Below are 14,530 nucleotides of genomic sequence, written 5' to 3' on the forward strand. Positions count from 1 at the left end.
CGCTGGGATGAACTCTCGGACTCCCCTCCTGTAAGGGCAAAAACTCTAAATCAGGCACATAAGTAGAGAGAGAATGGAGAGAGAGTGAGAGGGTTGGTGTTCATGGCCTTCTCTAGGAGGAACCCTTTACCTCCCTTGATTTCTTCTCTAGAGAGAGAGAGAGGGTTTTACAGTGTTTTACGAAGAAGGATGAAGAAGAAGAAGAAGAAGAAGACGATGGAGCAATGTAGAATCGTCTGTTGGATGTGCACAGAAGTAGAGAGAGAAGGGAGAGAGAGTGAAAGGGTTGATGTTCATGACCTTCTCCAGGAAGAACTCTTTGTTTCCCTTGATTTCTTCTCTAGAGAGAGAAGGTTTTACAGTGTTTTACGGAGAAAGAAAAAGAAGACATGTTTGTCCTTTTTTTGAACAGAAAAAGAAGAAGACTTTGAAGAGTCAACATTATCCTCGACTTTCTGGATGGAGGACATGTTTGTCCTTTTTTTGAACTGTTTGTTTTTTCTTTTTTGAATGAAAGACATTTTTGTCATTTTCTCAAACCATCACTTTATGAGAAGAATATCAAGAAAGGGTACTTAAGTCTTTGCAACAACACCAGAGTCCGATGCAAAGTTATGTCAACATACACAGGAATACGAGCCCCATGTGGTCATTCAAAGCCCCAAACACAGATGTGGGATTCAGTGAATCATCTGGGGCGAACATACACCACCCTCTCCGCGCTGATGAGTGGGCGAAAACATTGAGAATTAAACCTCCGGTAATTCTCAATTTCTCGAAAATAAAAAGAAAGCTAGGCATTACGCCGCACGTTCGACCGAGTTCGAAGGAAAACCCCTTCGAACATACGATTTTTCCTATATATATCAACGAAACGATGGCTGGCATCGTTGGTCGTTGGTTCCTCTGTGTGTGTGTGTGTGTGAGAGAGAGAGAGAGAGAGAGAGAGAGAGAGAGAGAGGATGGGTAGGGAAAGAGAGGAGCATTCTCGTCTTCTGTTCTTCGTCTTCTTCTTCTCTTTCACTATGGTGTGGCCTGTGAATTGTCAGCTCATCATCCCTCCAAAGTACGATGGTTTCATGTACAGGGGCCACCGCATCAGCCCCGATAACGTACTCATAGAGGCCTTCTTCGACCCGCTTTGCCCTGACAGCAGAGACTCGTGGCCTCCTCTGAAGGAGGCACTCCATCACTACACCCCCCATCGCGTCTCTCTCATCGTCCATCCCTTTGCCTTGCCGTGAGTCTCTCTCTCTCTCTCGTCATCTTTTGATGGACAATCGATCGATTTAGTGGAAAATTATGAGCACCATGCTGCTTTTTTAATCATCTTAGTGGAAAATTTTGAGCACCATGTTGGTTTTTTAATAATCTTTTTCATGGTTGGTTGATATGAATGCGTAAAATATTGATTTTTTTACAAGGAAATGCATACACCCTTCGTTCAATTATATATCCATTATCAGAAACACCGTGTGTAGTTTTCTTCTCACCGGAAATTGAGAGAATGGTCATACCATGTTAAGGAAACATTGTAAAAAGATTAGCAGCGTCTGTTAAGTAATTCATCTAAGCATTTAACCGTACTTCAAAGTGAACCCACATCTTTTTTCATGATTTATAATTTTTTTCGTGTTTTTTTTGGGTCATCTTTCCTCTTAGCAAGTTGGGGTGATTTGGTACATCTCTAGATCATGTGTTATTGAGCAACTTGTATCGAAGAATCAGAGGTTGTGTTGGTAAGTTCTGTCAGCACTCTGAGATCACTTTATTAAACTTTGAAAATTTATTCAAATCCTCAAGTTAAGTCTCATTCTCATTATACGTAGAAGCAGACTAAGCTAAAATCATATCAAAAGTAGTAGATATGCCACAGAGATATGCTATAGGATGGAAGAGGCTAGTTTTTTTAAATTTTCTATTGAGAATATATCTGGATATGGTACAGTATTATGGATTATTGATTATGACATAGGCATATAATTCTCTACATTTACGAGAATTCAAGAGCCCTCTTCCTCTTGGCCCCTTATCACCGAGCAAGATATTTAAATCAGATAAGCAATTACAGTATAGGCCTTATCTTCTGAATTGCACGCTGTCAATATGTTGGCTTCCCTGAGATTCTGAGAACGTGTAGTTCCACATTGTTTAGTGCAAGGTTTAAGTTGAGGCTTTTCTAGACCCGGAATCATGTAGAATTCTTTATTGAAATTTGTCATTCTTTTGTTTCACAGAGTACACTGCTTTCGTATTTGGTTGATGCAGAACGCTATGTTGAAACTCTTCCATTAGGGTGCTTTTGACCCTATAGTGCCAGTCCCAAGACTGGATAAATGAGGAGGGTTGGCATCAGTGGTAAACGACCATGAAATTCTTGTGACGTCCTATGGCTCCTTAGAGAATGAAGGAATGAAGAAACATGACTCATAAAGCCGACCCCTTGTGGTTGGGATAAGGCTTGATGCTGACGGAATTCTCTCTTGAATTCCTTTGGTTTGAGAGGATGCTCCTCCCTCTCTGGGATCTAATCATAGACCTACTGTAGGTCATGAATTGAGACGTGCAGCTAAAATTCTCTTCAAACAAAAGAATTGAGTAGGTTACTGGCTTTATGAACAGTGATTGGAGTGAACTTCCATATTCTAGAATATTATAAGGTCATGAGACCTTATTCATCAACAATCTTGTTCACATTCTATCATGTTGACTGCCTGATAGAAACACTTGCAGATAATGCAATGTAATCTTTATTCATATTTTAACTTTTTTATCCAATTAACTTATAGTTTTGTGTTTAGATGTTGCTGAAATGTATGCCTGCGTATACTAAATGTATATGCATGCATAAATGTACGTATCGATTCCTTTTTCTGCTATTTTTTTTTCTACCATGAAGAATTGAAAAAATTGGTATCTTGTACTGTGTCTTCTTTCTTTGTTCTTCCTTGGAATTGAGGAACTGCTTGATGGCCAGTTCAAAGTTTCCAACTTTACTTGCCCTTCAATTTGATGATAATGTGATTTCTGAATCACAGTTACCATGACAACTCATTTGTGGCTTGCCGAGCACTGCATATTACAAATATGTTGAACACTTCTGCAACTTACCCTCTTTTGGAGCACTTTTTCAATCATCAGGTAAATTTATTTATTTTTACTTTTATCGATTTTCATTTTACTTTGCTGGAAACTAACACTCCCAATGTGAAACTAAGACTGGTTAAAAACAAAAGAAGGGTTTCTGTGATACGTAAATTGAAGATCCACAGCCATCCCTATCAACTTTGGAAAACTTGAAATCCTTGAATGGTACTTAAATGACTCCAAGTACTAGCATCTTATCCTCAACCTTAGGGACCATGTTAACTACTTTGCAAGTCCACAAATCCTAGCATCTTATCCTCATTCCTAGGGACCATGTTAACTACTTTGCAAGTTCGCAAGTCCGAGCATCTTATCCTCATTCCCTTGGGACTACGTTAGCCACTTTACAACTCCACCATGGATTCCCATGTGACAATACCCACTATCACCTTCTTAACCAATACTGGATCCGGATTCAAGCAAATAACTACTGCGTAGAGGCATAAGAAATTTGCAATCCATTGACATCTCAAAGACCCAAACCACTTTATCAACTACTGCAGAAAATTTAATTCAACCATCCAATTTCTCTGCATGTGCTATTCAAATCTCTTCAAAATCGATTGAAAAACATCTATCAAAAGATAATCCCAGAGAACTGTACCTTTTTGAGTAATTTCAAAGTTCTATCTAAAATATACATTACTTGAACAATCATTTTATATGACCAATTACCAAAACTAATTTGAAACACATAATTTCAACTGTGCCCCTTCTGTAGCTTTTTCGAGCATTGAAATCTTCTGAAACTGACCTCTTTTCTTGCATAAACCTTGAAAAATCCTTCCAAGCTTAGTCCGTGTATCCCCAAATTTGAGCCTTTATCTTCAGCCACATCCTTGAGCCACCTAGGTGGCATCACCTTGTGTTGCAGGCTGAAGCATCTGAAATTAGTCTGTTTCATTGTCACAACTGAAAACTTTAGGTCCTTTTGGCCTTTAGGTGGTCTTGGAAAGATGCCTCACATTAGAAATGACAGTGAATTGGCTTGGATATAAGCCAGTTTTTAAATGCTGCTTAGAGTAGGGTTTCATTAGCCCGATATATCCTATTATGTCTTATCACCTGGAAACTGTTATGTCAGGATGAGCTGTAGCCAAGAACAAGGAGGGGATTTTCTCTTTCTGTTGTAGTATACATAATGTGTTTATGGCAGAAAGATTTATCTTATCCACTAAGTAGAGCTTGAGCACATAATTGTGGTTGAAGGCAATCTATTGTCAAGTCCATGGCCCTTCCTTTGCTGGCACCTTGAGAAAGACCCTTAGTATTGATGTCCTGGATTTAGAAATTTTCCAATGGTAATTCTTCATACAATCTGCAGCAGGGCAGATGATCTGGATCTGGCAATGTTGTGCACGCCTACCCCCTCAGATTAGAAGCTTTCTTAGCCTTCTAAACAAGGATTTTCTCTTTGTAAATTCATGGAATATCCTGGGATTGTGAGATTCTATGATGTTTCAGAATAGGCTTGATGATATTTGGAAGTGCCATAATCATACAATATATTGTACATACAAACGAAGTAAAATGAAAAGAAAGTTCTTGAATACAACTATACATGCTTTCTGTTATACTATGTGTTATTCCAAAGCGGTTGGACTCATAATGCATCGATTTCTATCTTCTACAGTTCAGCTGGCTCTTAAAAGAAACATGCAAGCTATAAAAGCGTTGTCTTCTAAATCGGTTTCCTTTTTTATGATCCTATTCACTACAAATTGAAAATCTTTTATATGGGATAAATTGTCTAACTTCCTTCGGAAACTTACTGTATACTTGTCAGTTTAATTATTTCCTTTTTATCTTTGTTGCCTAGAAAGTTTTAATCAGTTCTGTGAAAACTGTAAAGGTACCAGAGAGAGTATTGCCCTGTTCTGTTGCTACTATTGGTGCTGTTCGTGCATGAGTTGAAGATCTGTGAGAGTGAACCACTGTTATCTTAATCAGGTCACATTTAGGCAGTCATAGACAAACATCTTGAGAATTACTGGTTACTCCTATATCTATGATCAATGGTGTTGAAACAATCTGGCATAAATGGTGTCAAGTTAGCAAGGATCCTTAGGATGTTCCAGGTTATATTTAAATTTTTTATAGTAAGTGATGCTTATTGTACCTCTAAATTACAATAGCATGAAGCCAAAGTTCGAAAATAAAGCAAGCTTCTAAAAGTGGCAACATTTGATGGGTGACTCTTTCCAGCAGTTGATTTATGTCGAGTGTCAATGAACGTGACCTTGGCTCTTGAAAGGTGAACTGCTCAGTATTATCAAGTGCAAAAGACAATTCCTGTAATGTTATCTAATGATGGTCTAGAAGATCTGTGGTGAAATGCATGAGCATGATAGGAGCATTGATCTTTAATTTGTGAGAGTAGGTGGCAGAAAATTATCAGTCTCCATTAGGCTAGCAAGTCAAACTACTGATATACTTAATTCCAATTGTTCTTTTCTGGAAATTGAATATGTGATTTGTATGAGTGAATTCTCCATAGGATGGACTATATTGAATTTTCCTGAAATTTTAGCATCTGCTATCCTAGCTATTGGCAGCATCACTGTCTACTCTGATGATGATGAATATGAACAGGAGAAATTCTATAACCAGCAGACCTTTAAGATGTCTAGAGCTTCAATTGTTGAAAAAATGACAAACTTTACAGCAAAGATATTGGGCCATTCCTCGCTGTCTGCACTTGAAACTGGCTTCCATGACATAAAAACGGACATAGCAACACGAGTTTCCTTCAAGGTGAGCTTTATTTATCTTGATTCCTTAAGATGCTTAGATGGCAACTCAGATTCTGTTATATGTCCTGGTTCATGGTTGGTGCAGTATGGATGTTCTAGGGCAGTGACAGGAACACCCTACTTCTTTATCAATGGATTTCCGGTGTCTGACTCTAGCTCACCCATTGACTACAACAGATGGAGGAGCATCATCGACCCATTATTGGCCAACCACAACAAGAGAAATGGGGCCACCCGTTTCTTCTTATGAAGGAAAATGGGACTTCCCACTATACTGCATTCACTGGGAAATGGAATAGAAGGCATGAAATATGACCATTACTTTATTTGTAGAATAAGAAATATAAGTAGAGAATAGGTGTGCAGTTTCTTGATTACACAAAGCTAGTTTAAGGTGTATGTAGAGAATAACAATAAATGCAACTCCAGTATCCCCCTTATTTTGGTGTAGTGAAATGCAGAATTCTGATAGTATACCTCATTGTTTTGTGGTAAGTTTGGATGATTCTCATTGCCATCCCTGTGCCTTGTCCTTTGGAGAAACCTGCGTGCATTTGTTTCAAGTGGCTATTTCTTGCAACAGGATCTTTTAAATTTACTAATTCTTGCAATGGGATCTTTTTAATTTATCTCATAAATATAAGGTGCTTGATCCAAAAGCAACCTGCTTTAGTCCAGTGGTGCAGTTTTCTGGTTTTACTTTTCTTGTCTAAATATTATCCATTTTTTAACAAAACCTGTATTCACTTTTAAAGTATCATCTTTAGCATAATATCATGTAATTGCTAATATTGGAGCTGCAATGAATTTGTTGTTCAGTGGGACATAAGTGGAACCAAAGAAGGGTATGCCATGTGTGATCTGTTCATTACCCAACCATAGTTTGAAACTCCAAGTTCTTTTGCAGATTACAAGGTTCATGCGGATGTTCTTTTAATCCCATTCCCATCATGCGGATGTTCTTTTAATCCTATTCCCACCCTTTTGATTAAAGGTTCTCTCTCAAATCAACTCCATAAAGCAATTCTGAACCATTGGGCTTTGAAGACTTGCTTTTATTAGATTCTCAATTGAACCTCTCCATTTTGCATCTCCGTTAGAATTTTAGCAGTTCTTAGTGTTCACATGAGTGGGTTTGTTTGGGATCAATTGGGTCAAGAAATTGAAGCACGGGACAACGTATACATTGATGTTGAGTTTGCCAGGCCACCGCTCATTTCTGATTTCAGAGCAGAAATATCAGGGTGCACTTGAGTGCCACTAATTTCAGATCCTTGTTTTCATGGGGCATGCCTAATCCATATGCTTTGCGAACATTGGATCTCATATCTTCGGATTTGAGATTCAAAAGTATCCTCAAATTCATGTTATCTCTAGCTCGAAGGGGGGGGGGGGGGGGGGGTTCATGCCAGAGATCCAATTTGAAATTGTCTCTTTCTTTCTCTCATCAAACACTAGATTCTAAATCCAATTTGAAATCATTAGATTTGAGTTTTTAGATGTATTGGTATATATACGTGGATACCTATATATATTTGACTTTTTTTTATTATAGCAGGTTTTGGGGACATTTTTGTGTTTTTACATATATGTAATAGGTACTGCCCATTAGGGACAAATTAGTTTTTGTTTATATATTTTTTTATTTTTTGTCTTTTCATTCTTGTATAAGGGCATATTAGTCAAATACCAATATAGTAGTTGGGACCTCCCCAAAGTCTGGGTTGGGAGCATTCCAACCATGGTTGTAAGTATCATATCGTTACCCGTATTGGTCAGGCCCAAAATAAGACATGTATCGTATCGTAAAAAAACAAAAGTTTTTAATACAAATTTCTCAAAAATTCTAGAAAAACATGAAAAAATAGAAAAAGTTTGCAAAAATTCTAAAAAAATGGATACCCCTTTAATGGACTCTACACAAATGAGGAAGTTGGCCCACAAGAGGTCTTTAAAACCTAAAAAATAAAGAAAAAATTTTCAAATACCCCCAAACGTTTTGACCTAATTCATCCGCACACCAAAAGTTTTAGATTTTGCAAATGTCTACCAAAGCTTTTACTTGGGTTAAATCAAATGACCCCAATCATAAACTAACGTTGGGTTTTTCTTGGGTTAACCTAACCCATGCTGTGAAGTTACTAATTTACCCCTGTAACTAGGAAAATAAAATGTGTAAGGCTGTTAACTAAATGTATTTATCAAAAAATTTATTGCCTACAATGATACTTAAACCATTGACCTCCTTAACATAAACCACAACTCTAACCACTACACAATAAAACTAGTTGATTATTTTTCAAAAAAAAATTATATATTTAGATTGTAATAAGCCAATCAACCAAACAATTACCCAGCCCACTAAAATTTGATCATGCATACGTGATCTACATGCATAATTTTATAGGAATAGACTCTTGAATCTTTCGATTATGACATGTAGTTATGTTTTTATAAGATTTAAAAATCAATCTTCTACAATTTAAAAAAAAAAGCAATGCTTAAAAAACATATTTTTTTTATCAAAAAACATAATCCAAGTGTCATTTTCTAGCAAATCAACCATGTCTAACACTTCTGCAAGGTCAGGTTTGCAAAAAACAACTTGAAACCCCTTATTTAGGTGATAGGCTCACGATAGGCTAAAAAAGTGTTAGGCAGCTACCACTTTTCCCAAATCTATATAGGCTCAAAATTAAGTGGATTAAGTTGTCATATCTAAATGAAAACCTTAAAACTAACATAGTTAACAATAGGTAAATGATCTTGATTCTTGAATTAGTCAAACTTTTGTCAATTATATATAACCATATCGGCTTTTGAGTCAAATGAAAATGCATTTAGTTTGTGTTCAGATGTGTATCAGATCAACTATTGAGGAACCAAACAGATCGAATTGCATTATAGTGGGTCAAGTAATTGTTGGGTTGATTGGCTTATTACAATCTAAATATATAATTATTTTTTGAAAAATAATCAACAACAAGCTTCATGGTGTAGTGGCTAGTGGTGTGGTTTATGTTAAGGAGGTCAATGGTTTAAGTATCATTGTAGGCAATAATTTTTTTAATAAATACATTTAGTTGAAAGTCCTACACATTTTATTTCCCTAGTTACATGGGTAAATTAGTAACTTCATAGCATGGGTTAAGTTAACCCAAGAACAATCTAACGTTAGTTTATAATTGGGGTCATTTGATTAACCTAAGTAAAAACTTTGGTGGGCACTTGCAAAGTCTAAAACGTTGGTGGGCAGATGAATTAGGTTGAAACGTTTGGGGGTTATTTGAAAAATTTTCAAAAATAAAAAACAGGTTTCAATCATTTTTATAGTGCATTAATGTTATATCATACGATACATATGATCCAGATACGATACACTCTCGTATTAATGATATTTCTCATAGTAACAATATGTATCATACAATAAAGTACAATGCATATAACATCAATCCCAACAACTATATTGAACCTCATATTGCCTATATAAAGGGGTTGAAGTCACCTCTTGTATAATGCTTTTTCTTAAGCAATATTGTGGTGAATAAATATTATATTTTTTTATCTTGCACTTGCGAAAGCCCTTTGTAGCTTTTTTTATGCTAGTATTTGCCATTGATTGAAATTTGTATTGTTCTTTGGTGGACTTGTGTTTGTGCACTTGTTTTTCACTCATGTATGGACTTAGAGGCTTCATTATTGTATTATCTTGCTTTATTACATGGTATCAGAGTCATAGGCTCTTGGGATCGTGAAGAGCTTCACCAAAGTTTGTGGTTGCGACAAAAAAATGATTATGGTCAAAGGTTATTCTCAAGAATATGTAATTGATTATGAAGATACTCTCACTCTCGTAGCTTATATGACTAGTGTGAAGACTTTTATTACCCTAACATCCGTTAGAAAGTTTCTTATGTACTAACTTGATGTAAAAAATGCATTCTTGAATGATGACCTAAATCAGGAAGTGTACATGGATCCCCTTTCGGTCTTGAGATCGAAAGACAAAAAGTTCTTCATTTAAAAAAAAACTTTGTATGACATTAAGCAAGCCACAAAAGCTTGGTGCGATAGATTTAACAGTGCTATGTTAAATTTAGGTTATAAATCTTGCTATATTGACATCACTCTTTTTGTCAAAGATACATGTGTTAACATTGTTATTCTTTTGTTACATGTAAACTATATGATTATTATCAGAAGTAACAAAACTGAAGTTGATGAAATTAAAATATTTTTTATTATGTCTTAGTTTTTTAAGATATTTTTTAGGTATAGAAGTGGCTTACTCACCCAAAAGATATATTTTATCCCAAATGAAGTTGGTTGCAGATACCATTGCCAAATCAAGAATCTCTGATAACAAGAAAGTTGATACACTGGAGGTTGTCAATACAAAACTAAGATTGGAAGATGGGACCCTTTATGAAGATCCAACTCTATACTAGCAACTGATTGGATCCCTGACTTGTTCATTACAAGACCAAATATTGCTCATGTTATGCATTCAGTTGATCAGTTTCAGCATGCACCAAATACAATGCATATGAGTGACATTTTGATAATTGTTAGATATATAAAAAATATTATATATAAAGGGCTTTTCTTATATTCTTTAAAATTAATTGCTTATACTAATAAAGATTGAGAAGATAATCATAATGATAGAGTCTCAACCGTTATTTTTTTTTGTATTTCTAGGAGACTCTTATATCTTTGAGGTATAAGAAGCAATAAAATATCTCTTTATCATCAATGAAAGTTGAATATCGAGTCATGACAGAGATTATCTACCTGAGGAGTATTCTTAAGGATATGGGTGTCATTATCTCTGGTCCTTTAAAGATGTGTTGTGACAATAAAAGCATTATTTATATTGCTAACCATTAAACATTTCATGAACTAACCAAGCATACAAAGATGAATTGACATTATTTGTGAGAGAAATATGATTGCACAAAAAATGTGCATTAAGCACCCGATCACCAGGTCTTGGCCCCCCACACTGTCCCCAAGATGGAGGGTGATCAGGTGCTTAATGCACAAATATTTATGCAATCACATTGCACCTGATCTTTTCACCTATCCCCTCTTGTATAATGTTTTTTCTTAAGCATATTGTCATGAATAAATATTATATATTTTTTTATCTTGTACTTTCTTGTGATAGCCCTTTTGTGGTTTTTTTATGCACTTTGTGCTTTTGCATTTGCCATTGATTGGCTTTTTTATTGTCCCTTAGACTTGTGTTTGTGCACTTTTTTTCACTCGTATGCCCTTAGAAGCTTCATTGTTATATTTTCTCTTGTTTCATTACATTGAGATCGTGGATCTTAGGTCATGGAATCTAATATCACCTCAAGTCTGAATTTTAGATAACCAAACACCCTTATAAATCTCTATGCACTCTTGTGTATGCTGAAATGAGTTTTGTTTGATGGCTATCAGATATCATGCTTACTCATGCCAAGCATTTTGAAGTTATTATCCAGTAGGTGATAGATCTGTCACACGTAACAATGTATATAACTGGCTCAACTTAGCAAATACTTTCAAATTCTTCAGTGGGAGTCGAATTTCTACTAAATAATGCTTATATATATATATATATATATATATATATATATATATATATATATATATATATATATATATATATATATATATATATATATATATATATATGGTCTGATCAACAAAAAAAGTTCAAGAAATTTGAAAATCTAAAGCTTCTATTAGGTAGGAGTAGGTGCTCCAGGAGCACCCTATCATTATATATATGATAGCATTTACTACCCTTATAAATAAAGAACCCCTAGTTGAAACTCATAAGGGGAGTTTTTTTTTACCAAATATGACTTCATGGATGTGTTCAATATGGTCAAAATTGTAGGAATCGACCCTAGGATCATAGTTTTTCTACATAAGAATATGTCTTCTTTAGGTTTGAAAATTTTGTACATTGTAAGTTGTTGATTTTTCAACCCTCAAAAAATCTAATATATACATCAGAAAAACATGATCCAAATGCTAGTTTCTACTGAATATGTAGGTCATATATAAAGGGTCCAATGTGCAAAAACAACTGAAAAAAAAAATTCGAACTTTTTTGCTAGGGGTTCCTTACCTATGAGAGTAGAAAACTGATTCAAACTGTTTGGACTCGATTAGATTCAGACCCATTAAGGATCTTTTTCAGAAAATTTATTTGATTCAAAGATTGAGTTGATTTTAACAACAGTATCAAATGATCTAATATTAATATTAATTCATTGGTTAATAATTAGAAATTTCTCCAATCGCCTGCCATTTTCATAAAGATACAATTAACAACTCTGTTGCAAATACTTTATTAATTGGTGTGACATGTTCCAGGTAAACATATGAGGTTTAACATTAGACTCGTAAAAGTTTTGAAGCAAGAAAGTTTTCACTTGTTTGTGTAGAATGAGAGAGTGGAAAAATGTTAAAAAATGAGAGGGAGAGAGAGGGTCGATCAGCCCCCTCTCAGAGAGAAATGGTTCAACCACAAAAAGAGAGAGATCTGAAAATGGTGTTGGGCATCTCTTAGAGAGAGGTGGTTCGAACACACACAGGGAGAGAGAGAGTCGACCAGACCCCTCTCAGAGAGAGAGAGAGAGAGAGAGAGAGAGAGAGAGATCTGAAAATGGTGTTGGGCAGCTCTTAGAGAGGTGGTTTGAACTGAGAGGGAGAGAGAGTCGATCAGCCCCCTCTCAGAGAGAGAGAGAGAGAGAGAGAGAGAGAGTCGATCAGCCTCCTCCCATAGAGAGAGAGAGAGAGCCGAAAGTAATTCAACATTACCACTCATGAAGAGCAACAAAATATTGAACCCATGAACTGAACAAGAGCAAAAGCCAAAACAAATAAAGAAAGCAGAAGAGAAAAGAACACCAGACAAATAAAACGGGCTCACGCCGGAGCCGCTTGCCCAGATTGCAGCAAAAGAGAGATAGCGTCAGCAGGAGGGAGCGGAAGATCACTAAGATGCATACGCAAGATTGCATAAACATCTACCAAGATTTTATGCACCAGGTTTTGAATGTTAACCGGAATTTGACGAAAATGAGCATCGTTTCACGCCATCCAAACAAACCACCAAGAAGTAAGCAACCACGTCCGCCAGATGAACATCTACCTCTTGTTGCGCCTAATACAAGCCAGCCCCAAGATCAGATCTAGCGCAAAGGACTCCTCCTTAACAAACACTTCCGGATGCCTCCAGGTCCTGCTAAAGAGATCCACAAATATTGGGCAAGACCAGAACAAGTGAAACATAGATTCTTCTGCAGCTTGACAAAGCACACACCAACTCGGGAGCTGGATGCCCCACTTCTTTAAATTACTGTGGGTCGGAATCCTATCATGCAAAATTAACCAAGCTAGGATTCGAGAACGGGGAGAAGGACCCTTCACCCAAAGCACATCCTCGGGCAACCAATCAGCCCCCGGGGGGAGCAACGATCTATAGACTTTTTTTGTGAGGTACTCTCTGCTTGGTGCCAGCGCCCACTGCAACCACTGACCAAGATTTTCGGAGTCCTCACAATGGTTTCTAAAGCAGGCTAAAGCCCTCAACCATGATTTATGCAAGTGCGAGAGCGCCAAACCCCGGGTTCCCAGACGAACCGAGATAAGAGTAGGAGCCCCATATTTAGCAAGAAACAAACTAGCACAAGGGTTATCCGATTGGTGGGCCAACCAACATTGCTTGGCGACAAGAACAATGCTTCTTAGTCTGGGCGCAGGAATGCCTAAACCAGCCATACGCCGAGGTAAGACCACCGAACGCCAACCAATCAAGTGACGCTTACCCTTGAGTTGACACCCAGACCATAGAAAACCTTTAGTGCGGAAGCACCACCGCCGTAACCACCGTATCAGACAACATGCATGACCTTCTACAAATCCATGGCAAACCGAAAGGAGCTTCCAAACCAAAATTAGGAAGAAATCACAGGATATTTGAGAGAGAGAGAGAGATGATGAGGTGTCATTCACTCATTTGCAATTTTGTATGAAAATCTTCTGCTAGGGCTGGGTTGAGCAACGAAGACCTGACAACAATATTCACTGAAGAGCACCTTGAAATCTTCGTATAAGATGGTGACATGAATGAAACTCAGAGAGAGAGAGAGAGAGAGAGAGAGAGAGAGAGAGAGAGAGAGAGAGAGAGAGAGAGAGAGAGAGAGAGAGAGATCTGAAAATGGTGGTGGGCAAGAGAAAGATAAAGATGGAAGAAGCTCATCCAATTTTTTATAGGAAAATTCCTTCACTCTTAGGTAGAGAAATTTTTCATATAAAAAATCAAACTTTTTAGAAAAAAATTTCTTTCAAAGATTTTCTCATTTAGAACAGTTGGAAAAGTTGTCATTTTTTCCACCATTTTCTCGCTTCTAAACTTGGCTTTAGAAAAAATAAAATAATAATAATAGAATACCACAACAGACCTTCAAATTTTACAAGCTTATAAACGCTCAGAATAAACGCAAGAGATAAAAAAATGGTAGAAGAATCCAGAACTCAAGTGGAGATGAGACTGATAGGATCTCTTTTCCTTTCATTTCTTACCAACAAAAAAAGCAAGCAAAACATAAAGTGCTTCTGAGAAA

The 14,530-nt window shown here is 36.6% G+C and overlaps 1 protein-coding gene across 2 annotated transcripts; it reads left to right on the forward strand.

The window, feature by feature from the left end:
- Positions 1–884: 884 nt before the first annotated feature.
- LOC149842616 (uncharacterized) lies at positions 885–6,377 on the forward strand. Of its 2 annotated transcripts, none has more exons than XM_090001514.1 (4): positions 885–1,240; positions 3,039–3,141; positions 5,740–5,901; positions 5,986–6,377. In XM_090001514.1, the coding sequence occupies exons 1-4, from the start codon at positions 963–965 to the stop codon at positions 6,148–6,150; spliced, it is 708 nt and encodes a 235-aa protein (XP_089857640.1). In that variant the 5' UTR covers positions 885–962; the 3' UTR covers positions 6,151–6,377. The 2 variants fall into 2 exon arrangements, with proteins under 2 accessions (XP_089857640.1, XP_089857641.1); XM_090001515.1 differs by having other exon boundaries at positions 913–1,240; positions 6,078–6,377.
- Positions 6,378–14,530: the final 8,153 nt, after the last annotated feature.

Source organism: Nuphar pumila, chromosome 3, assembly GCF_984573655.1.
Source record: "Nuphar pumila chromosome 3, dmNupPumi1.hap1.1, whole genome shotgun sequence".
Lineage (NCBI taxonomy): Eukaryota > Viridiplantae > Streptophyta > Magnoliopsida > Nymphaeales > Nymphaeaceae > Nuphar > Nuphar pumila.